Consider the following 26714-nt stretch of genomic DNA (forward strand, 5'->3'; position numbering starts at 1 on the left):
CCCAAACAAACAATGCCACTGTGCTTAAGGTTAAAAGCAACTGATCTAGTTCATCTGTTTTTGTCTTACCAACAAGGGAACTGAGGCTCAGAGGAAGTACTTTGCTTGTCCAATGTTCCACAGGAATGTAGAGAGTTCATAAAAGAAAAATACCTGTATCCATAACAATAGGTTATATTTTTAAAAGGGTAACTCATGCCTTTTCAATTTAATTTCTTTTTGGGCATTGTTCACGTCTGTCTAGAGTTTGTTTCCTCTTTTCACTTTCCTGTATTTACCCAGATTTTCATTGGATATCTGCTGCTTCCTCAGATTCCTTGAACTTTGGATGAAGGTGACTCTAGCAGCAGAGCTAGGACTTCTCATTGCCATATATAAATTTCTTGGCAAACTTAGTTGCCTTATGCCAATAGCACTTTATGCATCCAATGAGAGTGTTCTAATCTATACTGTCCAGTACTGTAACCACTAGCCACTTGTGATTGTCAAGCCCTTATGATTGTATTTTATTTTATTTAACTACATGTAGTTAGCCACTTTTTTTTTTTTTAAACATTGGAGCTTTATATCATTGCCTCTTTCCAGAGACTCTGTTCGAAAGCAATCCAGTCAGGGTGAATCCTACTTGAATTCTGGACTTAGTTTCCTAATGGATACAAGTAAGGAAGCATTTATCCCTAATTACTGTTGACAGCTATCATATGACTTGTTAAGTAATATGAGTAGAAGAGTGAGGACTAAGGAAATTCTGGGCCCCTACAGCTATGAGAGCCCTGGATCAACTGACCCTGAAGCCTTCCTAGTTTTGGACTTCCAGTTATATGAGCCAATAAGTCACTTTCCTTAGTAAGCCATTTTGCAAATTGGGACAAATCTCATAGCTGATGGGGAGATCTGTGTGGTGAAAGGTGATGTGAATGAGCTCTGGTTCTACTCTGCTATTTGCTTTCTATATGAACTTGGACACATCACTTTTCTTCTTTACTTCAAGGTTTTCATTTGCAAGTGGACATTGCACTACTTTATGTCTCTGAAAATAGAAGCCCAGGCAGGATTATACACAGGTCAGGATTGACCAAGTTCAATGGAAAATCAGATATAATACTTAAGAGAAGAATTCAAGAATGAGTGCGACATGATTTCTAGTTAGGAACTGCTTGGGTGCTGACATTCTTAAGTGAAAAAACAAAGACTTAGGATGAGGAAGGCTATGAATTCAGGTTCTGATTGCTTGTTGAACTTGAGTGTAGTAGGGACAATCTGGTTGTGACAATTAGTAGGTGATTGGTTTATAGAAGTATAGACCCATAGGAGGGATGGTGAGAGTAACTTTCTGAATATTATTGATTAAAGCTGTGGGACATCAGCGAGATTGTCAGGTAGATGGACTATGATCAGAACTGCCTGAAGTGATCATCATCCTGTAAAATGAGATCTTACTTGGAGATTTGAAAGCTCAGGGGCAGAGGTGGACATTTGGAAGCTAATTGTGGTGGAGATTTTAAGAGCCTTGTATAACACCAAGAAGAAAGATGAAAGGAGTGTGCCACTGCACCCGGCTGTGTTGGGTGTATTAAAGGAACAAGGTGATTGAAGATTATTTTCATTAAAAGACTAATTCTCATATGAATTGAATATCAGCCTTTATTTAGGGAAGACTCCTCTCTCCTTTATTTTCATTATTACTTTGTAACAGTTGCCTGGAAAACTTTGATTTGATATTTATTGAACAGATTCACAGAACCCTGTGAATCAGCTCTGCAAGGGCATCCCCACTTAATTCTTCCTGCAATTCAGAGGCTGGCTGGTTGTAAAGTTAGATTCAGGCCTTCAGACTCCAGGAAGGGAAGGCCCTGTAGTCAATACTTCCTTTTTCCTCCTTCTGGTTGGCATGATCCAGGTTTATTCAATTAGTAATAAAACCTTTTTTGCAATTTGGCATTTGACCTTAAAGTTTTGTGTATTTTTCCCTTTGTTAGGGACCCTTTTTGTGCCACTTTACAGAATTACATGTGCCTGCAGATTCATCTTGTTGGCACTCATTCCTCTTTGGATTGCTCTATGTAATTCCCATCCTCCTTTGAGAACTATTGGTGAGGCTTTTCAAGTCATGCAGCAACATGCCAAGGGAAATCATTGCTTGATTGATAGACTTGGAGTAATGATGGTCGTAATCTGCAGAGATTTTCAAAAAGCTGTTGAAGATTCTAGCTCAACCTATTGCATAAAAACTGGGCCATGTGGCTCTTTTCTGGAGGAAACTGCTAGCTGCCCCACTCTGGATATAAAAGGACTATCATTAAGGACAGATCTTATTTAACATTTTACAATAGAAAACTCTCCATGGTTTTCAGTAATGCTAATTAAACAAAATAGTAGCCTCCAAAACACTAAAAAGTGAGTGTGTTACCCTGTCCCTTTAAGTGGAATCTGATTTCTACCCTGCACACCCTTTCTCTAGTCCCCTGAATGAAAGCTGTCTCCACAGTGAGGTCTCTCCTCTTTGTTCCTCAGTTTTTAGTGCCCCTTAGCTCTGATTCCTTTGCTGGAGCCATAAACAGTAGTTGAAAGTGAACTTGATAGGCTTGACTCTGATGCTCACTGCTGCCCACCTATCTCAATGCTCCTCTGGCCCTGTCTCTGCAGTTCACTCAGGCCACATTGTACCTTCTGTTCCAGGTATGAATGCTCGTTGGGCCCACCCTGGTGCAGCGGGACCAGAATCCAAACCTGTCTGACTAGCCCTGTTCACTTCTCTACCAGGGATGAGGGTTCCAATAAAATGTGTCAAATCTCTTAGTAGGAAAAAAAAAAAAAAAGGACTGAACAGGCACTTTTGCCAGTCATCCTTGCCTTCATTTTCTTTATTCATAAAAAAACCTTTGTAATAAATACTCGCCTCAACTACTTCACAGGTTCTTGCATAAATCAAATTAGGTAATGGAAGGGAAAGTTTATTAAAAAGAATAAGGCCTACACAATATAATGGTATTAAGAAGTGTGGTCCCTATGAATGGGGCTACTGACCTCATAAAAGAGACACCTGTGACTCCCTTACTCCTTCCGTCACGTGAGGACCCAGTGAGAGATGGCCATCTGTGAACCAGGAAGGAGTCCTTACCAGACACCAAATCTGTCTACACATTGATCTTGGCCTTCTCAGCCTCCAGAACCATGAGAAATAAATTTATTATTTATTAAAATAAAATAAGGTCTAGCATTCCACTATGGGCATTTTCCAGACTATTTTTTGAAGCCTGTTGTCTCCGGAAGCGGTGATTTTCACATTGTCCTCTTGCAGAGGTCCTCAGATCCCCTGGTGGTAGTGATGAGCTTTAACAGCTCTCTGGCTGCCCTTGTTCACCAGAGCCTCTTGCTCTTGAACCTGCCACTAAAATCTCAGGAGTGCAAACTGGACTTAAGTATCCCTAAACACTCACTTCTTCTACCCTTTGTGTGTCTGAGCTTCCTCTCTTCTGCCATAAATGCCACCCAGTTCCCCGCTCCTCCTGAGAAAATGCCTCCCATTCTTCCAGTGTCAACTTTCATTTTAGAAAAATATTACTTTTCTATCACCGTGTAACAAATTGCCACAGACTTGGTGGCTTAAAACAGCACATTTATTTTCTCACAGTTTCTGTGAGGCAGGAATTGGGATGTGGCTCATCCAGGCCCTCTGCTTGAAGCCTATTGTCTCTGGAAGTGATGAGTATCACATTGTCCTCCTGCAGAAGTCCTTCAGTGTTCCTCACAGTGCTGCAGTCAGAGCATTGGTCATCTGAAGGCACGACTGGGGAAAGATCTGCTACTAAGCTTTGGTAGTTAGTGACCAGAGTCAGGTCATTGTAGGCTGTTGGACTGGAACTTGGCTTCTTGCTCACCTTTGAGTGGATGCTGCCTGTAGCTGTTCTCTACATAGGCCTTCCTGCAGCTGATGCTTCATCAGATCCTGCAAGAGAGAGACTCAGTTGTCAAAGTGGAAGTTAGAATCCTGTGTAACCCAACCATGGAAGTAACACACCATCATCTGTGCTGTATTCTGTTGGTTAGAAGCAAGTCATGGTCCTGCATGTGCTCAACGGGTAGGGATTCTATAAGGACATGAAGGGTGGGTCTTACTAGGGACCTTTTTGGGTTTTTTTTGAGGGGGGATATTACTGGAGATTGAACCCAGAAACACTTTACCCCTGAGCTACATCCCCAGCCCTTTTTTGTTTTTTATTTTTGAGACAGGTCTCACTAAGTTGCTGAGGCTGGCTTTATACTTGGAATCCTCCCACCTCAGCCTTCTAAGCCACTGGGATTACAGGTAATATGCCACTGCACATTGGGGACCATTTTAGAGTAAGCCTTTACTTATTTCTTCCCAGAAAATGTATGACCATTCCCTTTTGTGACTTCTTTATAACTACTTTTTTTTTTCTGGTTTACATTTTATGACTGGTATATTTATGGTTGGATTTGAAAAGATGTCCTCATGTAACTTTTTTTTGCTTGTCTCTAGTTCAGACCCAGAACAGAGTCTTGTGTTTGCAATGGTTCTGCAGAAGAGTCTCCTTCCTTCTCTTCTTTGAAACCAAAGAAGGATTGACCAGGTACTCTCCTGTGTCATGCCTGAGTCCTCTTTCTCCACAGCAGTCATTGTAAAGCCTTCAAATTTGCCAAGTTGGCAGCAAAACCAATATGACTTATCCATGTCTATATAACTTGATTAGAGGCATCCACATTAGCCTGATTTGCATTCAGAGCTACAGTTTGTTACCTTATTAAGGAGAAACAATTTTCTATCAAGATAGAAACAACATCAGCTTCAAACATTAGCTGTTTTTGAGCGATGCATTGTTCATTTTCCTAGTGACTTTATGGATCTTAGAAATGAAATTCAGTCGTCATTAAACTATCTGTCTTCCTTTCCTTGCAGTGATCACTCTGTGATTCTGCTATTTCTAGATCACAGCAAATGAATTGAGAAAGAGGGCTGGCCTTTGGGGAAGCACCACTTTAATTTTTTCCTTTTCACCCATGCAGTGGGCTGGGTCTAATTATCCCTGTTGGAGCTGTTTAATGGGTCAAATATTGAATGTGCTTTAAGAGACCTGGAGCATAACGAGATTCGATAAGTACTTAACGTATGTGGCAGATTCAGAATGTGATATAACTCATCTAGTCAAACTCTCCATGTTTAGAGGCCATTTTCTATGTAGCCCTCTAAGATAGCTTATCACCTTTTTCACTGTTTGCAGATCTAATGTATTAGCTTGTCTTTAGAAGGCAGGTAAAGAAACACCAGTCTGGTTTCAGTTGACACCATGTCTCTGGGATTGAAATGGTCACATCACAGTTAGATGTGAAGTTTGTTTCCTTTAAGAAAACCTCAGATGGAAGTCAACTTAAAGTTGGAAGAATCATTCGAAGTTTGGTTCCTTTAAGAAAACCTCAGATGGAAGTCAACTTAAAGTTGGAAGAATCATTCCTCTGTTGGGAAAGATGCAGAATGAGGGAGGTAAAGCCAGCTTAGATGGAAGCACATCAGTGGATGTGCTAGCATTTTGGGTCTTTGGGGAGCCATGAGGCTAAAAGCCAATTAAAGTTTTATTAGAGAGAAATTTAAGTCATTTCTCCTGGGCAAGAGAAAGATATGGAGCAGAGAGAAGCAGGAGGGTGTTGAAGTGAATGCTGTTAACAACTGAGGATGGAAATCAGTGCAAAGCTCATCTGAGAAGATGACCCTGTGAAGGCCTCGGGTTGGGGGCCAAAAGCCAAGCTAACCAGGGCTCAGCTTCAGCTCAGGAGCCTGAAGGCTCCTGTGTGGTTGACCCAAGGAGGAGTGGTGACATTCTGCCAGAATGAACACCTCCTTTCTTAATCTCTCACCAGTTTGCAAACTGAAATGGTATGGGAAAATGGGCACTGAAAGGCTTTTGTTCCCTTTTTGCTGCTTGGATATCAGCTCCCTTTTCGTTCATTTATTTATCATATTGCTCTTAATGTATTCAAGCATTCTTTCCCCAGTGTAAATTCTCAGATAATGTCATCTAATTGATATTCCCGACTTCTACCCCAATATGTAGGACCATATCTCCAGCTTGGGCAGAGGAAGTGGGCATGCTTATGACCCATTGTCTCCCCAAACTCAAAATATGTCCCAAGTAAAGTTGACTGACTCCTATTATCTATTACCTGGGCATCTCTCTCACATATCATGTTTTCCTTTCCACTCTCACTTCTGTCAATGCTGTTGAGATCCTGGAGCTAGTGTAGCAGCATGGGGAAGGGATGAGGTGTTAGTGTTCATGAGACTTGGGTTTGAATCCTGTCTCTGCTACTACCTGGCTGATATCCATGGATAAGCATACTATTTGATATTTGTGAGCCTCATATCTCTTGGTTCTAAAATTGGCACATTAATCTATGCCTGCCTCATTGGTCTGTGGAGAATATTAAATCTGGTAACATGTGCAAATTACCCAACAAGGTGCCAGACGTGTGATAGGGGCTCAATGATGAGTTGATTGAAAGCATAGAGCACCATGCCTAGTATGTTCAGGGATGCTGTTTTGGGATAACATTCTCACTTGAGCCTCCTCTGAAGTGTGGAAAACAGCTCTGCCAGGCCTGTTTGTAATCTCATGCCCTCCTCCATGTGTTTTGATACAGTGAAGTTTTCATGTCCTCTCTGCCTGAGGTTAATCCTTTCCCTTGGATTCTAGATCCCATCCCTTCCTTCCAGGGGCCCCTCCCTTTCCTAATTGTGCCTGCTTTAACCACACCTTCCTTACTTGTTCCTTCTCATCAGTATTTAACCATTCCAAACCTCCTCTCTTATCTTAAAAAAAAATAAAATATTAAAAGCTGTATCATGATTTCTCTCTCCCTGTAGAGCCACCACCCTGTATTATTCCATTCCTTCACTGCCAGGCTTCCCGAGCCCATTCCACACCCTCATCCCCAAAGCCCACACACATCCCACTCAATTTTCCAGGCACAGCATCTTAATTTCACTTTTTTTCCTTCATTAAAAAGAGTCTCACTAGGATTACCTGTGACCTTGTCACACTGCGGACCATTCTTTCCCTATTGCAGTGTTCTCTAACCTCAGGCCAGCCTGACTTTTCTTCTGCCTCTCTGACCACATCTGTTTTCTTTGCAGACATTTTGCTTTGCTGTTGCTTTGCTTAAATGTTGGTGTTCCTTGCTATTCCATCCTGGGTTTTCTTCCCTTTGGATTTTGAGCAGTCCCCGAGGGAGTCAGTCCACTCAGACATTGATTCTCTGTGCACAGGTAACTCCCTCATCTCTGTTGCAAGCCCAGAACTTTCTCTTGAGTTCCAGGTCTAGTAGATGACACCTCAAACTCACTGAGACCCTACTGGCCTTGTGTTCTCTTTTGATTGTCTGAGTGTGATCTTCCTGTGGTGGCTCATTGTTCTTCTTATAGCATTGGCTCTCATACTTCAGTGTGCTTTAGAATCACCTGAAAGCCTTGTTAAAATGCAGATTGTTGATTCACACCCCAGAAGTTTTGAGTCAGTAGGTCATGAGTGGGACCTGAGAATGTGATTTCTATGGGATCCTAAGTGATGATTATGCTGCTGCTCTGGGAACCATGTTTAGAGACCCTCCGTGATAAGGAAATAAGGCAGGCTTTCCTGCTTTTTGCTTGACCCCATAGATCTGTACCTACAGATACCCACTAAGTCATCTTTTTCAGCTCTGCCCCATCAACCTGGACCTTCTGCCTGACACTTGTCTCACTTTTCCTGAATAAACCAGTGCAATCTGCTTAATAACAACAGATCATGTCAGCTTCCTGCTGCTATTTCCTCCAGCTCCCACTGCCCTCAGAATAAATCCAAGCTCCTCTAATGCCTGCCTGGCCTCTGCAGGCCATCTCTTATCCTTCCTCATTTTGCATAGCATGCATCAAACAGAAAAGCATGTGTGATTTCAGTGTGTTATATAGCAGTTATTGAGTGCTTACCGTAACTGTTCTAGTCACGGTAGCACTTCTACACATATTCCATTTGATCTTCCCATTAGCCCTATAGAGTAAGTTATAAGTTACATTTTTAAAAAATATTTTTCTTTTTTTTAGTTGTCAGTACCTTTATTTTTATTTATATGTGGTGCTGAGAATTGAACCTAGTGCCTCACACACACTCGGCAAGTGCTCTACCACTGAGCTACAGCTTCAGCCCATAAGTTACATTTTACACATGAAGAAATGAGACTCATTTTATAATGTTTTTGTTGTCCTATATACCAGTCTTGTCCAGGCCCTTGAGCTCAAGGAACAGAGTTGGATTCATTCAGAACTTACTGCAAGAGTTAATTAACATCTGTTAATAACATCTAACAATTTTTGTTAATGTACTTTGTGCCAGGGTACTACATGTAAACATAACTCATGTAAACTGTACCTAATTTGAACAGGTGGAAATTGATAAAGAGTAACTTGTTCAAAGTCACACAGCCCGAGGTTGTAGGATCTGAGTTTGAATTTATGTCCTGTGACTCCAAAGCTCATTCTGTCTGTCATCCCTATGGATGGAAGCATACATGTTTTATTATATGTGGTACAATTTGGATGTGAGGTGTCCCCCCAAAGCTCATGTTAGACAATGCAACAATGTTGAGAATGTTCAGGGTGGAATGATTAGATCTGAGAGCTATGACCTGATCATTGGATTAATCCATTTTATGGATAATTTGAATGGATTACTGAGTGGTAACTGTAGGGCAGGTGGGGCATGGCTGGAGAAAGTAGATCCCTAGGGGTGTGCCTTTGGGATTAATTTTATCTCTGCTTTCTGGCCGCCAAAAGGTGAGCAGCTTTCCTCTGCGTTGCCTTTCACCCTGATGTGAAATGATGGAGTCAGCTAATCATGGACTGAACCTCTGAAATTGTGGGCCCAAAATAAACTTTTCCTTCTGTAAGTTATTCTGGTCAGGTATTTTGGTCACAGTGATGAAAATCTGACTAATGCAATCTGCCTCTTCTCTTTTCTCCATCTCTTGTACTTCTACCTTAATGGAACATTGAGGGCTACCATACTGTCCTTGTGTTTCCTGTGAAGTTTGCCACTGTTACCTCCTATCAGTTCCCTGTCTACATTGCCATCTGGGAAATATTTACAAATTACAGATCCTAGAGACTTTCCACTAGTGGTAAGAATGGGCTATCATTCAAATATACCCTCCTACTAAAATAACTAAAAATATTTGAATTTAAAAATCTTAAAACCTCATAGTGCTGATATTCATCATCAGGTTAAAAATGAAATCAAGAACCCAGATGATGTTGTGGATTTGATCAGCAGTTATGGGGCTAGAAATAAAGCTCAGCTTCTTCACAAGACGGTGCAACCTCCTAAGGGTAGAATTGAAGCAGACAAACTCTCTCATGGACTTTTAGCCCAGGTTCAAGTTGACTGGAGCAACCAAGGAATCTCAAGTCTTGAGTTGGTTTAAGGTTCTGGTGATGCCTCTGGGTATCTGGCGAAATCAAGTGGAAAATCTTTCAAAAGGAAGATTTCTGTAGTTATGGCCCCAGATAATTCAGTGACCAACACATAAATTACCAGGAACCCAAGGAAACCAGACTCCAAAGTCAGGAACTGTAAGAACCCATAAACAACGGAAACAATCCTTAAAAAACATTGTCAGATGTTCCTCTATTTAAACAAATAAATGATAAGCCTGAAGATATTTGCAAGAATGGGAAACAATGAATTGTGACATAGCAAATTGGAAAAGAAGCAAAAAAAAAAAAAAAAATCTTCTAAAACAGACAACAAAATAATGAAATAAAAACTCAGTGGATGATGAAAAGTATTTAGTAATTAGTTTGAAGAGAAAATTCAGTGGATAGGCTTATAGCAGATTGGATAAAGTTGAAGAGACAATTAATGAACTGAAAGATAATAGGAAAAACTATCCAGAGTATACTGGCATGGAGAGACAAAGAGAAAATGCAAAAGAGTATAGAATGATAAGGTTTAAATAAATTTAATTGGAGTCCTAGAAGAAGATGAAACAGAAAATGGGCAAAGGTGAAATTTGAAGATAATGGCTAAGATCTTCCATATTAGGTAAAATATCAAATCACAGATATAAGACCAGTGATTTCTAAGTAGAGTTAAAAAAAAGTTCAAGTTTAGATATAGAAGAAATTACATAAAATCAAAGGCAAAAAGAAAGTCCTAAAGCAGCGAGAGAGAGAGAGAGAGAGAGAGAGAGAGCGAGCGAGCGCGCGAGCGCACGAGAGCACGAGAGCACGAGAGCGAGCGCGCTGACTATTGATTTCTCATCAAATATAACCCTAATTAGGTTTTCTGTATAAAGTTTCAGCGGCTTTCCTTCCCTAAGGTATAAAATACAATCTCTTCAGATATCTTGTGGAGTCTTTCAGGGTCTGGTCTGTAGACCCATTTAGATACACACAGGCTTCCCTCTGGCTAGGTTTACCCTTGGTACGTGCCTTTGCACACTCTTCCTTTTCTGGAGTGCTCCCAAGGCTTGTCTTCTTAGACAGTTGCTACTTGGCCTTCCATTTCCAGCTTGGGTTCAGCTGCTCTGTCACACTCTACCCAGCTCCCTCTCGTTGCCCTTGGGCTCACTGCTGGCCAGCACTTACCAACACCATGTGCTTTAAATATTTGTTTGCATCTTTGTTTTACTTCTAGCACATGAGCTTCCTCAGGAGGCAAGCAGGGTCATTTTCAGTGTCTGACATTCCACAGATATTCAGGACCTTTCCTGCTGACTCCAGCATTTCAGGGAGTCCTGTGGCCACTTAAGTAGTACCTCAATATAGATTTCCCTGGCCCTTCCCATCACACCTCATTCATGCTGTGTGGACACCACAATCAGCACCTGCTTCCCTGCATGCTGTCATCTCCTGGCTCTGCCTCTTCGTTACCCGTTTCCTTGGTGAAACTCAATAACAGTACCCACTTTGCCCCTAGCGTAAAGTTTGTGAATCAAATGAGGTAATGTAGGCAAACATACTGTGAAAACCCCTGGCACTGACAGTTTCATTAGCTTCATTTCACACTGAGAGACTTGCTTGGGCTGGGGATTTTGGGAAGAAGGGAACTTGTTCGTGTCCCCAAAGACAGTCCCTTTTGAGCCTTGTCCCTGGCAGGAGCTGCATATGGCCCATCTGCACTCATTATGCCTGGCAGGAATGTAGCACAGCAAGCGATTATTATAGTGAATGTGACTTTGGCTCTGTGAGGACTTGGGTTGTCACCTTTATGTTTCAAAGGGAAGAGGAGCTCATAATGTAAGTTTTCCTAGTAGACTGATATTGAGAGATTTGATAAGAGTATATTTTCATTTACAAATATGTATTGCAGTTTTTACTGAGTTCTATTTGGAAATTTTAAATTTCTGTGGCCTCTTCAGAATGTAGTGAGCTTGGATTTGTCAGTTTGCTGTTCTTTGCACAGGATAGATTGAAACACACCCTTTCCCCCAGTTGCTTGTTTTTTTTTTTTTTTCCTTCACCTGCCCCCAACTTTCATATCATAGTTCAATCATCTGAAAACTTGCTTGAAAAGTATTACTAATCATCAGACTTGTCAGTCTACTATTTCTGTAGGAGATGGCCAAGAATAATTTTTCTTACCAAAATAAGGTGTGGAGTTTGTACTTGTTATATGCAAGTGACAATGCCAATTCCAGCAAACTGGGGCATTTTTCTTTTTGAATGTTTAAATAGAAGTTCCAGGTAGTCTATAGAAAAAGACCAGGATTTCACTGGACCTTTTCTTCCTGTTGTTTTTCTCAGAGAAATTTGAAGAGTTGTTTGGTTACTAGTGTACCTAATTTTTCAAAAATTCTATTTTAAATGAAGAATTTTAATAATTACTAGATTATAGAATTATATGAACTATATGGAGATACAGAGATTTATAGCCCTTTCTTTTTTTAATATTTATTTTTTTAGTTGTAGTTAAACAAAATACCTTTATTCTATTCATTTATTTTTTGTGATGCTGAGGATTGAACCAGGGCCGCACCCGTGCTAGGTGAGCGTTCTACCATTGAGCCACAATCCCAGCCTGATAGATCTTACTTTAATACAGCATAACCGAAGGCTGTGGGGACACATCTTTTCTCCCCCTTGTTGAGGACCACTGGCACCTTGGCCTTGTTCTTACAGTTCATTGGTGTCTGTCAAAGCATTATTCTTGAGAGTCCATCAGAAGCTCTTTCCATTGAAGCCCTTTTTCTCACTCTAGACAGTTCACAGTGATGAAGATGCTAAGCAGCATCCCTCTCAGAAAGTGCTGTCAAGTCTCACCCCTGTTCACTGTCACTGTCACTCTCCTGATTCAGTTATATACATCATTAGGATTAATTCTGACATAAAAGCACAGAAAATAATTTTCTCTAATTCAGTCCCCAGTACTTCCCCTTTTTCTCCCCTCCTCCCTCTCCTGTTCCCTTCCCTCCTCTTCTCTACTGATCTTTCTGCTATTTATAGTTTTTTTTAATTAGTGCCTTGGCGGGGATATACATATGGTGAGATTTACTGTGGAATATTCATGTATGTACATAGGAAAGTTAAGTCAGACTCATTCCACTGTCTTCCCCTGTCCTGTCCCTCCTGTCTTCACCTCAGTCCCCTTCCTCTACTCCACTGATCTTCTGTTTTGATGGAATTCCTCTCCCTTTTCTTTTTCTCCTGATTTTGAACTAGCTTCTGCATATCAAAGAAAACATTTTATCTTTGACTTTCTGAGTCTGACTTATTTCACTTAGCATCATGGTGTCTCTTTCTATCTTTGATTCAGTTTCTGATTGTGTCTCCCCTAGGCTGTAACCATAGCTGTCCAAGATCTCTGCTTCTGTTGTTTTTTCACTCTAGAATGCTTCCAAATTCAGGGCCTTAACACATAAATGTGGTGTATAACTCTTTAAAAATTTTTTCTACATTTTTAATTGGTGTGTTATAGTTGTGCATAATGGGAGGATTTATTGTTACATATCCATACATGCACACAGTATAACAATATAATTTAGCCAGTATCACTCCCCAGCACTTGCCCCTAACCTCTCCGCCTCCCATCCCTTGGTTCCTTTTGGTGTATAACTCTTTAAGAGGATACTTCTTTGACTTTTATGCTTTAAGGGATAGTGTCTGAGCTTGTCAGTCTCTATGTCTGAACCTGTATGTTAGAAATTATGTTTTGCTGAGAATAGCTTTAAATCCTAAAATACCAATGGCTTAAATAAGAAAGAAGTTTGTTTCTCTCTCACACAAAAGAAGACCAGAGGCAAGCAGGCTGGCACATGTAGGGTGGCTCCACATCTTCAGTTCATTCTTTTATGCTGATCTGCAGGGTAGAAACACCTTTGTCCTATAGCCAGGACCAAGATGAGTGCTCAAGGGAGGTCCAGCTAACACATCTTCTTACCAGCCGGCAGAGAGGAAGAAAGAGAAGACTGGGTCTGTGCCCTCTAAAGATACTTCTCAGAAGTCACCTACAACACTTTCCACTGCATCTTTCTGATTAAAACTTAGACATGCCCCTGCAAGAAGGCTAAAGGATGAGGTCTTTTAGCTGGGCTGTCCCACTGAAAATTGAAGAGACTAGCTAATGTGGCAGTGACATAAGCCTCAGCTCTAGGGCCCGTCCGACCTCTTGCCCAGCCTTGTTCCTCCGCTTATGCATCTCAAGCCTTTTCTACCCAGCTCGGTGTCTATAGCCTGTTGGTAACTATAATATATCTCTTCTTAGACCTTTACTGCATCAGCTGTCTCACAGAACTGGGCCTCTTGAAAGTTCTGGCCTTTGTCTTGGGTGCCCTTCAACATCCTTGTTTCTCTTTGAAACATTTATACATCCTTCAAGCCCCAGGCCACTTCTTCAGGGAATGTTTCTTACTTGCTCAGCAGTGGCAGCACAGTGCTCTGTACTTGTGCATATACCAGTGTGGAACAGTGGCAAAGCTTTGTGGACCTAACAGTTGAACAGATCTGGTTTGAATCTCTGCTCTCCAGCATGGGCTGGAGGTGCACAGCATAGAAATTATATATAAAGCTACAACCCAGGCCTCACTTTTGAGTTCCACACTTTCATATTGAACTGCTTATTCAACATCATCCCAAGGTACATATGTAACTACTTTTGAAACAGAACTCTTGATTTTACTTCGTTCTCTAGACTTTCCTTATTCATGCCTCCCTCAGCCTAGCTGCAGATGTCAGAAAACTGGAAACAGTTCTTCACTTCTCATGTCTAATAGCCCTTAGACTCTTATATTAAATCCCCACCAGTATATCAGCTCAATTGCAAAATATGTCTTAATTCTGCCTCCAGAGTCTGCATCACAGCTCTGTCCTCCAGTGCCTGGACTCCTGGAGTAACTCTTCACTGATCTCCTCACATCCACTCATAGCCTGCTCTAATCTTGCCTTGGTCATGCTATTCTTGCATAAAAGTCAGCTTCCCATTTAACGTAGGCTTAGCTCGGGTTCTTATCTCCTGTAGTGCCCACCTGCCTTGACTCCTGTCTCCCTCTCATTCTCATGTCTTGCACTGCCTATTCTTGCTAATTGTGCTCCACCTTCCCAGTCCTATTTCCAGTTCTCTTTCCAGTCCTTGACTGTGCAAAGAACTTCCTGTTTTTACCACCCTCCTGCCATTCCCTGCCTTGGGGTCTTTTGACCCCCTATTACTCTATATACACCATCTTCTTTTCTCGGCTTAAACATTACTTCCTCACAAGCCTTTCCATGATCGCTAACCTAAATCTCACATCCTTTTCCCTTCCTCCATAGGACTATTCTTTCCTTCTTATCCTTCATCACAATCTGTAATTTTATATTTATTGAGTGATTATTTATATAACATCATTTCCACATTAGCCTGTATGTTCCCTAAGGGCTGGGATCTATATCTTACAACTGCATCCTCAATGCCCTGTGCTCAATAAGTATACATGGAATAAATGAATAAATATATGATCTTGTGATTCAGTAATGCATTCGATTCTCTCATTACACTGACAACTTTGCTCTTCAGTGTGGCAAGAAATAGTGTAGTTGGAAACATATTAAGGTGATTCACCTTTCCAACTTGGCATTGTATTTCTTTACATTCATTGACCGTAATATCTATGATTCTCACCTGCAAGGCTATAAACTTTGGTTTAATTTATTAGGATGTAACTATGAACAAAGCCTTATTTTTTCCAGGATAACCTTATGAATACAGAACCTATAGAGGTCATGTTCAGGTGTGATATCTGGAAATCATGCTTGGGCCCACTGCCATGGCTTGCCCTCTCTCTTTGGATCTAACCTCGTATAACCTTTGGAACAGAAGAGTCACTGTTGTTGGGGTGGAATCTGAACTAATAGTCATTTTAAGATGGAACCATCAATGATCATACTAGAAAGCTACTAGCCTTGGGTTTGGGCTGTCCTGGAAAAACCAGTTCTCTCCCTACCCTGAACTCCTTTCCACAGCTTTTGAGACCAAAAGCTTACATGTCAGATTTCTAAGTAGCATGTACTCTTAATTTTATCTTCCTGTTCTTCCTAAGTTACCTTATTTTCTGCAGAACACTGCAAGGTATATTATGGAACAAACAGATCTACAGCTTGTATTGTTTTGTTTTTGCCCCAAGATTATAAAAAAAAATGTTGTTCTGAAAGCATCTTATGATTTTGAAATTCTAGACTATGGCCTAAATTAAAAGATGAACTTGGATGACTATCCCTCTTTTACTGATGGATAAGTCATCCATAGTAAGAAAAGTTTGTGTTTGCATTTTCTTTTCAGAAGATAATGAAGATTCTGCTTTTAGTGGGCTCATCAGTAGGTAGATTTCATAGATGGAAAAGCACACAGTTGATCATTCTTTAGCTTCAGTAGGTCAGATCATGTCAGTGTTTCCAGAGCATGCCCAGAATGGTAAAAGTTGGCCTTTAGCTGAGCCTTTGCTAGAGGCAGCCAGTCCTGAAAAGAATTTATTTATTTATTTTGGCCTTGGTTATGTCTAAATGATGATAAGTATGAGTCTCTCTGAAGTGGGTCCCACATGAATTTGGTTGTGATCCCTAGAACCTGCGATTACAATATACTTGGATAGAGGGTAATTTTTAGTGGGAAGGAATCTAATGTAATAAATGAAAATACAAAAATTTTAAATGTTCAAAAGGTGTGTAATTTGCTGTTTTTATTCATGTGTGTTTTAATACTTCTGGTATGGAGCCTAATTGCCTCTTTCTTGGGAGATGTGGTTTTAGTTTCTTGGGTGAATGTGCATTTTGTAAGTTTTTTAAGAAAGGAAATTAAACATAAAAGACTTTAAGTGCTTTACTCTTTATATAATGTCACTAAGAAATGCCAGGAAAATCAGGGTTGGGCTTTTTATTTATTTATTTAATAAATATAATAAATTTTCCACCATTTTGTTTGTTATGGCTGGTACCAAAGTTCTTTTAAAAGGTAACATTTATTTTGATTTTGTACTGTTTCAGCAGATGTGCTTTAATTAATTAACCTATCTCTATTCTTCATTGTGGGCTGGACAGTACTTAATATCTTTTTTTTTTTGGCATTTTGATGCACAGGTGATTTAGTTTAATTCAGCATATTAGATGTTCTCTGCTAGTATGGTGTTTAGCATGCGAATGATGTAAAGTAGAGCAAATGTGGCCTGCTGAGCCAGGTGCTCAAAGTGAGCATTGATACAGATATGTGACATGATTGGCCATAGTCAAGTCATCCAACCATTGTGAGTGAGTGATGTGGGGTACTTGGTATCCAGAAATCTTTCCCAGTCTGAGTTTTCAAATCTTCAAAGTCCGTATGCCCAATGGATATTCATCTAATTGATCCCTGCTCTTCTTTTTCTTTGTCTTTCTAATTTAGGAAAAGAGGATGCCAATGCACCAGTTACAAAAGATGAGAGCACCTCCATGTCACAAGACACAAAAGCTTTATCAGAGAAGTCGCTGCAGAAATCAGCTAAGGTCATTGATTGCAGATTTTTTCCACTCTTCCAATGGTTATCACCTGAGCTACTTGTCAGTCTCGTGAGATTCAGTTAGGACTATAGTTAGTCAGTTAATCAGAAAAGTTAGTAGACTCAGGAAATTAGGAATGGGTCTTGTAACTTTTTTTTTTTTTAAAGAGAGAGTGAGAGAGAGAGAGAGAGAGAGAGAACTTTTCAATATCTATTTTTTAGTTTTCGGCCGACACAACATCTTTATTTGTATGTGGTGCTGAGAATCGAACCCGGGCCGCACGCATGCCAGGCGAGCGCGCCACCGCTTGAGCCACATCCCCAGCCTAGGTCTTGTAACTTTAAACAAGTAAATGTGTATTCACTTCCCTATCTTTGTATAAAGGGCCAAGGCCTTTTCTTTAAGTATGTTTGGAGTTTTGTATTCTTTCTTGTTTATAACCCATGTACAGTCAGGCATTTATGACTTCCAGTTTGGGTTATTGAAAGTGGAGCAAAGCCAGGCACAGTGGCACACACCTGTAATCCCACTGACTCAGGAGACTGAGATAGGAGGATCGCAAGTTCACTTCCAGCCTAGGCGACTCAGCAAACCCCTGTCTCAAAATAAAAAATGAAAACGGCTGGTTGAGCTCCTCTGGGTTCCGTTCCTAGTACTATGAGCAATAAGTGAATGAATGAATAAAGTGAACTGAGAATTTAAGACACTGGGAGAAGTAATAGGAATATCAACTCCTTCTAGATTTTAGTTTTTGCTTCAATTTTTTAAATTGTCATAGCTAATTCAAAAAATGAATTTTAAGAATTCCTTTTTAGTTTTTTCAAAGTATTCAATTCAGTTATCACATAATAATTATTTTTACATTCCTGTTTCATTTTTTTGCACAATTTTATTAGAAGCTTATGTATGTTAGTAGCATCCTCAGATGTGGGATCAAATACAGCCGACTCTGGCTATGCAGATAACTCATGGTGGCAGAAGGCAAAGTGATGCAAGGGCAAAGAACTGAGTGGCATCATAGTGTGAGGCTTCTTGTACCAGAGGTATCTTGTTGGTGTGCTTGACCTGGGAATGCAGTGTGCCACTCGCCAGCCAGCTGGTTAGGAGAATCTCGCCTACATATTGACCTGAACAATTTCAAATTTACGTATGTTACTCCCACTGCATTCAGTTATCCAGATCTTTATTTCAATAGGCATTTCGAGGACTAACCATGTTCCAGGCAATGTGCTAGATGTGGAAGATTGTAATGACTGGGTGGCCGGGGGCTGCATCTGGCTCCTACACTGGTTTCATTTTACCTGTGCAGAATTTTAAAAGTTTGACTTAATAACTTACATTAAACAAACGTACAGAAAGTGTTTCCATAAAAAAATCATGCTTCTAGCTTCTTTTTCAAACAAACATCTGGCTGTACTGGGCCACATTTCTAAATGATTATGATAAGAGCTGAATAGAGCAACCCTCCGTCCATAGAACTTGTATTCTGTGATTTGCTACTGCCCTCCAATCGTGCCCACCCCTTCTTCCCATCCTCTCCCCTTTTCTTTCTCTCCCTCTTGGATAACATTTTTTAATGAATTTAATCTAAAATTACAAGGCAGGGCAGGTGGTACACATCTATAATCCCAGGGACTCAGGACGCTGAGGCAGGAAAATCACCAGTTTGAGGCCAGCCTGAGCAATTTAGCAAGACTCTTGTCTCAGAATTTCAAATGGGCTGGGCATGTAGATCAGTGGTAGAGCACCCTTGGGTTTGATTTCTAGTACAAAAAAATTTAAAAAGTAAAAAATATCAAATAAAATAAAATTACAAGGTAAGCAGCACTTGTATGCCAAGCTTATGCTCTGCCTAAAGCTAACTTCGTATGAACCACAGGTTCAAGCTGCTTTCTGCATTTCTGTGCTATCAGAAATTAAACCAGGATGCAAGGACTTCTGGGTCAGATAAGATAGCATGGCTTGATTTTTTTGCTCCTCCTACTAAGGACATCTATAAACCCTGGTTTGGGGGGTGGGGGCAGGAAACCCCAAGAGAACTTGAAAGGGTAAAAAGAAGAAGGAACACTTGTTAGGGACCTCCGGACTAAAGAAACTACATAGAGACAGGGACTTTACAGTCCTACCATTAGAAGGTGTTTCTGAATCTCAGCCTAGCAATGGCCAGATAGACTCAGGTCTCTCCAAGAAACCTCTATCTCAGAGATGCCAGGCAAGGCCAGCAGCATCTGTGAAGGAGTTGACTGGGAGCCCTGATAACAGTGAGTGATCATGAGAAGAGCTTTCCTTTCCCCTTAGGCCTGAGAGGCCTCTCCCCACTGAGATACAGTGGGCATCTGAGTGGCTCTACCAAGGGAGATCCTACTCCAAGAAGCACCTGATACAGGAAGCCTCTTTGTCCTATGGGCCAGGGATTCCCCTCTCTCACCTCGAGGCACCAGAAAGCATGAGGATACCAGTAAAAAGGATCTTGCCACAACAAACGACCTGGTGGGCAAGGCCCCTTTGTCCTCACCCAGAGCAACTCGGAAATTATGAAAGCTGTTTGAAGGGGAATTCTACCATATTAGGTGTGCAATCTGGGAAGTCTCTTTGTCCTTGGGGACTGGAGACTATTCTCTCAAATCCAGAGACATTGGACAGATAGTCAGGTAGTGCCAGTAAGGAGATTGTGCCACAAACAGGAAATCCCTAAATGGGAAGCCTCTTTGTCCCTGCAGGCTAGAGAGTACTATTCCACACTTTCAGGTGCCCTGGCCTGGAGAGTCCCCTAATTCCTCACAAGCAGCATCAGTAGAGAACCAGTGGGAGTCCCAGTGGCACCATGTAAACCAAACTTTGCAAAATAATACTGCAGAGACCCTGAAAACAAAATTGTCATTGGAATCTCAGCCCACAGCAATAGGCCAGGATCTGCATGCTAAATAAACCTCAATACTGTGACTGCCTAGCATGAAAGAGTTAAATAATACCAGCATCTCCTAATGTCAATAGCCAGAAAGTTCAGGATTCAAACAAAAACCAATCATCATACCAAGAACCAGGAAAATCATAACTTGAGAGAGAAAAGGTATAACTTATACCTACATGAAACCATTGATGTTATGACCAGGCTTCACAATGACCATTATGAAGATTCTTCAGCAAGCAATGGAAAATTCTCTTGAAACATTTGAGAAAATAGAAAATCTCAGCAAAGAAGTTATAACTTAATAAGAATAGTAATTTATTTATTTTTTTTTTTAAAGAGAGAGAGAGAGAATATTTTTTTAATATTTATTTTTTAGCTTTTCGGCAGACACAACATCTTTGTTTGTATATGGTGCTGAGGATCGAACCCGGGCCGCACGCATGCCAGGCGAGCACGCTACCGCTTGAGCCACATCCTCAGCCTGTAATTTATATTTAATAACATTTTTAAAGCATTTATGTATTGTTCATAGAGTATGCTGGTATGTCAATGTGAGAAAAGTATAATGCAGAACAAATACCTGGAGCTATACCTATCTGCTGAAGTCTCACTTTTCTTCATAAGACATAGGTCACAGTTATAAAAGCACTTTGATCTAATTTATTCATAGTTTTTTTTCCTTGGATATATATGCTTAAATTATTGCAACTTATTGATTACTTACTGCTGGACTCTGCTAGTTGATCAGATAATATCCTCCTGACTTCACCTGATACCCAGTTCTACAGATGAGCAACACTGACATTATCTTTGGTGTTTTCAGGTGGTTTACATCTTGGAGAAAAAACATTCCCGAGCGGCCACTGGCATCCTCAAACTGTTGGCTGATAAGAACAGTGAGCTGTTTAGGAAATATGCCCTGTTTTCTCCCTCAGACCACCGAGTGCCTAGAATTTATGTACCTCTCAAGGACTGTCCCCAGGACTTTGTGACCCGGCCTAAAGATTATGCCAACACATTGTTCATCTGCCGCATCGTGGACTGGAAGGAGGACAGCAGTTTTGCACTGGGGTAGGTGATCTCTGGCAAGAAAAACCACTGGTTACAGGAAAGAACTCAGTTTAAGGCACTTTATACTAACTTTTTATGAATTTTAGTTATTGTTTCTTTATTAAAGCCAAGGTATGGTGGTTCTGAGTCCAGAAGTTACCCTTACTTCACTTCAACTAGTTGCCAACAGGTTCCTTGAATTACCAAACAGTAGCCTTTTTGTTTTTGTTTCTGGCATAAAATATAAGCACATTCTGAGCCTCTACAGTTTCCTGTTGTGTCATGAATCCTATTCATACTTGTGTTCTGCAGCAAATTCATTGCATCAAATAGCCAGTTCTTTCCTTTCAGATGCTTTTTTAAAATATGCAAAGTCCAAGCATATTCAGGAGACCTCCCAGTTTCTTTGCTTTAAAGTATGAATATGAAGTCTTGTTTGAATGGTGTGCTTTTTGGTGTTGATCCTGCAGTCAGTTTGATTAGTGCCAAAGGTTTCACCTTAGCATTAAAAGCTAAATTATTACTACTGTAGGGAGGAAGAAGAGTGCCATGTTTCTGTGGAAGCTGTCAGAAATCAGCCTAACTTAAATCTTAGAGATGGTCATTTAATTTTTATTTAAAGAAACTGCTAGACTTCACTATCTGATCAAGTGCTATGACTATTATAACTAGCAATCACTTTGAAAGAAAAATAATATTGTTTTAGTTGTATCTTTAGGTCTTTATTATGAATGATGTCTGACTTTTGCTTCATAGGAAATGGCAGTGAAAGGTATACAGTATAGAAGAGTCTTTCCTGACATTTAACTCTTAGTCCAGTGTAGTGGCTTGCTGGTTGGTTATCTGACTTATACAGAATGGATCCTCCTGGGAATGTTCTGTGGTGATGTGAGGCAACACTGAACGGATGGCCACAGTGTGCTGCTTTTACCAGGCTTATTCTACACTTAGCTTCTTATGCCTAGCCATGTAATCCAGGTCATACTGATGTTAAGAAATACCCCAGAGCCACTTTTCAGTTATGTGAAGATCAGTGTGATTTCCTTGAACTCAGAGCCTCTTAGGAACTGTTGAACTTTCTTTTTTGCTCTAAAATGGTGCGATTGCAGTGTCATTATTTTTAAACTTAACTCATTATCCAAGAGTGATGTCAACCTCTTGAGCCCCAAGTAATCCTTTTCACAGGCTTGCCCGTTTCTCACCATCAAATCAAAAGGTCTGATGGTGGTCATGACACTGGCCTCTGGTCACAGGAAAGAACACCTTTATACACAGGGCACCTTTATACTAACTTTGATTATGCTGCCACACTGTTTGACAGTGAGAAGGGAAGTCTTTCACATCACACCAGGAAACCCAGCCTTGTCCTTTATCTGCCTTTCTGCCCGAGCCCTTTGTGCATTCTGGATTGGACTGCTGCCTTGGTATTCAGGTTGTAAGGGTGTAGTTAGGAAATCTTCAACCAGGAAGATTCTTATGTTTCTGTTTCTGTTATTACTCTAATGATCCTGTAGGTTCTCTCATACAACTGAGCCCTTGCTTCATCAGGACCCTAGTCAAAGGGTAGATGCAACAACAACCAAAAGGGAGTCGAGCCTTTGAAGCAACAAACACCTTTGTTGGATCCAAAGAAAGAATATTTTATTTTATTTTTTAAAACCTTTATTTATTTATTTATTTATTTTTATGTGGTGCTGAGGATCAAACCCAATGCCTCGCACATGCTAGGCGAGAACTCTACCGCTGAGCCACAACCCCAGCCCCAAGAAAGAATATTTTAAAAATATGGTAATCGTGTATTGTCGTGTAATTTTCAAAATAAAATTTTAAGATAATCAAATGGAAAACTGTGCTTGTTCTCTACCTTCTTAATATAAAGACATTGTAGTAGTGTTTTATGGAAATATGCCTTTTAAAATCTTTGTGGACATGAATAACTGATTAGAGCAAATTAAAACATCTTTGTGGAAATAGAGAAAATCTATTTTGAATAATAAAACCTGGCAGGTTTTCATGACGAAGCTCTCAGATGATGCTGTCACATGAGGGGTGAGGGCTGCAGCTGCTGGGCAAGGCGGTGGTCGCCTTGATGTGCTGTTCTGGCTGTCAGTTACTGATCTTTAGGAACTTAAGCCACCGTTTCCCGTGCTGAATGTGCTGTGCTGACTGCCGAGGTTTCTTCCCTCATCTTTGCCTGGCATTGACCAGGCAGTACTTGTGGTGCTGTGAGTGTGTGTGGTCAGCTTTGGTATACACTGTGCCTACAAGTCAAGTAGAGCTAAGATGGTTTGCTTCTGAATTTCTTCCCTGCCCCTGCATCTCTGACCTTAATGATACTGTGCATCTTCTGCATGTGTCATTACTACTAATTAATTACGTCTTAAAATTATTTACCTCTCTGTAGTTAAATTCAGTTCTCCCGACAGTTTTTTATCAGCTATATGTCATGTGCTGTGCCTTATTATCTGAGAAGCACAAAGATGAACAGTTATATTTTCTTTATTCCAAGAAACTATAATGCAGAAGGACTTAAATGGCATAGGGATTATTTGATTATAAGAAATGAAATCCCTTTCTTATAATTTAAATAAAAGGGAATTACTATGATGGCTTTCCTAAATCCCAGGGCAGGAAGTGGATGTGGGCTCATGAGAAACTGAGAACTAACATGCAGCAAAGGATCACAGCTTCTCTCTCAACCACTCTGACCAGCCCAGGCACTACTAGATAGAGATCCCTTTCTGTCATGGACTATGTCATTTGGCATATCTCTGCACAGTAGCTATCTGTATGCTTAGTAACATCCATGGCTACATACTCATGTCTAGATTATTGCCCAGAATTCCTGAGGTAGAATATCTTATTGATCTAGCTTGAGGCAGGTATTTACCCTGGCCAGTAGTTTTACCCAGTGGTGGGGTCCAGGCTCCCTCAATCCACTGCCCAATTAGCAGAACTGTGGGACTCAACACCCTAGGCGGGAGCACGGATAAAGAAGATGAGTTGAATGGCCCATCTCTCTGAGCTCCAACTGTAGTACAAAAAGAATGTCGTAACTTCTTCCATAGAAATGAAATAATTTTCTGGAAGTGAAGGAGGTATGTGAAGGGAGAAATCCAGGATCATTTCTTGGAGAACAGAAGATCTTTACTAAAAGATCTCTTGGACTGAGAGTACAGTGCGGATGGGAAGGGGACACAACCAGCAGCCAGAATCACTATAAGCTAATTTAGAAAGAGGAGGTAGGAGAATCTGAAATGAAGAGTCCACTATGGAAGAAAGAGGAGGAGTGAAAGATTCAGAGGAGATTAAGAAGGTAAATACTCCCAGATGCAATAACTGATTAGAATGGGGCACAAAGGAGAAAAACCAATCATAGAATCTTGTGTGAACTACAGGCCTCAGACATGGGTAGGAGGGCAGATGCTGGTGGGATTACTCGAGCAGCCCTGGCCCCCACCTGCCTTTGCTTATGCCTCAGTGCTTGCTACTTCCCTGGCTGACTGCTCCTAGCTCCAGACCCTGCACACTGTACTTCCTTTGCCAGCAGAGACTCTCCTCTCCAGAGTTTGCTCCATGAAATACTCAACTTTTAAATTCAACTCAGTTGTCTGCTCAGAACATCTATCCTGTAGGCCTTCTTTTGGGGGTACTCCTATACCTTTCCAGAGTAACCATTGGTGTAGCTCTCCCATGTGTGGACTGCAGTTCCTTTTAAGTGTTTTTACTTGGCTGTGAACTTCTTTAAGATGAAAATATTTTTGGACAAAACTGGTCAGGTGAATAGATGGAAAGGAGTTGATGACCTTGAGATCTTGAGCCAGTTCAGCTAGGAAAGTAGAACATAAATTAAGCTAGAAAACAGGAGGCATTTGGGACAGAAAATGATGAGAACCAAGATTCTGCGGCTTCAGAATAAACACTTGACAGGTGTATACAGCATGCAGCAAGTACACAAATCGGATGCAGAGTGCCAGGTTAAAAGATACAGATGTTTAAACAAAAAGTCTGAATAGAATGCACACATTGGCTATCTGATGTCAGTAATTTGGAAGGGTCCAGGAGGAGACCATTGATTTTTGGCTTCATGTTCTCTGTAAACATTGCTGCTCTGGCAGTCCCACAGGTACTTTTGTGTCTCCATTAAAGGAGAACTTAAAGAATATTACAGTATTGGAGACCTCTAGTTAGGAAGTTATTTTCCATCTTACTTTTAAAATTGTCATGAGAGCTCTTACTTGAGCCTTGTTCTCTTCTCTGTATATCACATTTACCACTTTTTCATGAATTTCAATCTTTTAGTGCTATCAAAAACCCAAAGGTAGTCTGTTCTTGGTGAGCCCTTGCTAGCTTTTAGGGATGACTGCTTTTTGTCATACATCACAATATATTTAATACTTTTGATATTTAGTACTAGACTCTTGGCCAGGATAATTAAAAAGTCACATTGGCATCCTTGTTGGAATGATTTGTAATTATATCAGATTTACAGTTTTAAGAGCTTCCCAACCCTCTTAAGTCATCTTTCCTTTTAGAAACTCATGCAGTGGCCCTCACGCCTATGTTACTCCTGCCTTGGTGGAATATGCTATCCTGGAGTCCAGAGCTCACAGTCCCAGCCTTCCTGCCAGGATGTTGTGAGCATGGAGGTTCGTGATCACTTTCTCCTAGATTTGTTATGGTTTATTCTCAAATATGTAAGGATAAATCTTGAAAAAAAAAAGTTTTATAGCAGCTACTGTGAGAAACAGTAGCAACACTGAAGGCTAACTGAAGATGTAAGATGTAAACTAACCTGGAACAAACTGACATGTTCATGTTATTTTATCTGCCAAACTCTGATGGCTATGGGGGTTGGGAGAAGAGAGAAGATGAATAGGTCAGTGCAGAATGAGAAATTCTGGTTTGAACCTGGGATTGCCTAGTCTTAATGGAAGGCTATTGGAATGAGATATAGATTTTGTCGTTGTGCTGCTGGCTTTTATGAATGAAGGACAACAGAGTCTATTGAAGCCAAGAACGAGACAGGATGAAAGCAGAGGAAGGGAAGTTTTGATTGCCAGGTGTGTGGAGAAGGAAGTGTGCGGGGGCTTTGTCTCCCGGCTTTGCTCTGTAGGGCCAGTTGGCAGATACTCGCTGACAGGCAAAAGTAGATGCTTTTGCTCTTCTACTCAGTTTTGATAGGTACTGAATTCTTTTGGGGGTAGATATGAATTGAAGTGGTCACACATTAAATAAGTTTTATTTACTAGGAAAATGAAAAAGAAACCAGGAAGATAGAAAAAGCAAATGGAAAATTAGTGTTTTTTATGGAAGCGTTGCTTCTAAGATGAGCACACTGAAAAATAACTCTTCAATCATTCCCCCTGCACAAAAGGAATATTTCACCTTTCCTGAACATATTCCTTATTTAAAGAACCTTCTGAGGGAAAGGTTGAGTTGTGTGATGCCAGGAACTTGTATTACCAAACTTATAAGTCCTTTTCAGGGGCATGGCTCTAGCTGGCTAGTAGATAAAAAGCCAATCAGGCTGAGGAGGGGGCTCTTTTTTGGTGATTGTTGGGCTCCACCTGCTGGTCTACAATGCTCAGCTTTGGAAAAAGCCACATCTTGCAAACCAAGAGCATCCTGATCAAAGCAGAGCAAAAGTCAAAGAATGGAGGAGGATGGTCCTGGTGTCACTTGGTTTGTTTCCCAAGGACCACTGTATGCAGGCACTTACACTTCTTCCCAAATTGCCGTCCCCACCTGCAAATTCTAGTG

At 40.7% G+C, this 26714-nt stretch overlaps 1 protein-coding gene across 11 annotated transcripts in view; it reads left to right on the plus strand.

The window, feature by feature from the left end:
* Positions 1 to 26714, plus strand: part of Dis3l2 (DIS3 like 3'-5' exoribonuclease 2) — a 336218-nt gene that overhangs the window by 129795 nt on the left and 179709 nt on the right. For all 11 annotated transcript variants that reach the window (XR_007349541.1, XM_015481549.2, XM_048808736.1 and 8 more), the window contains 2 exons: positions 16896 to 16996; positions 20725 to 20972. Coding sequence is in view for 10 of the 11 variants with exons in the window: in XM_015481549.2 (XP_015337035.1) it covers positions 16896 to 16996; positions 20725 to 20972 (349 nt within the window). In the remaining variant the exon portion in view is untranslated. The remainder of the gene's footprint in view (positions 1 to 16895; positions 16997 to 20724; positions 20973 to 26714) is intronic.

This window comes from Marmota marmota, unplaced genomic scaffold (genome assembly GCF_001458135.2).
Source record: "Marmota marmota marmota unplaced genomic scaffold, marMar, whole genome shotgun sequence".
NCBI classification, from domain to species: Eukaryota; Metazoa; Chordata; class Mammalia; order Rodentia; family Sciuridae; genus Marmota; species Marmota marmota.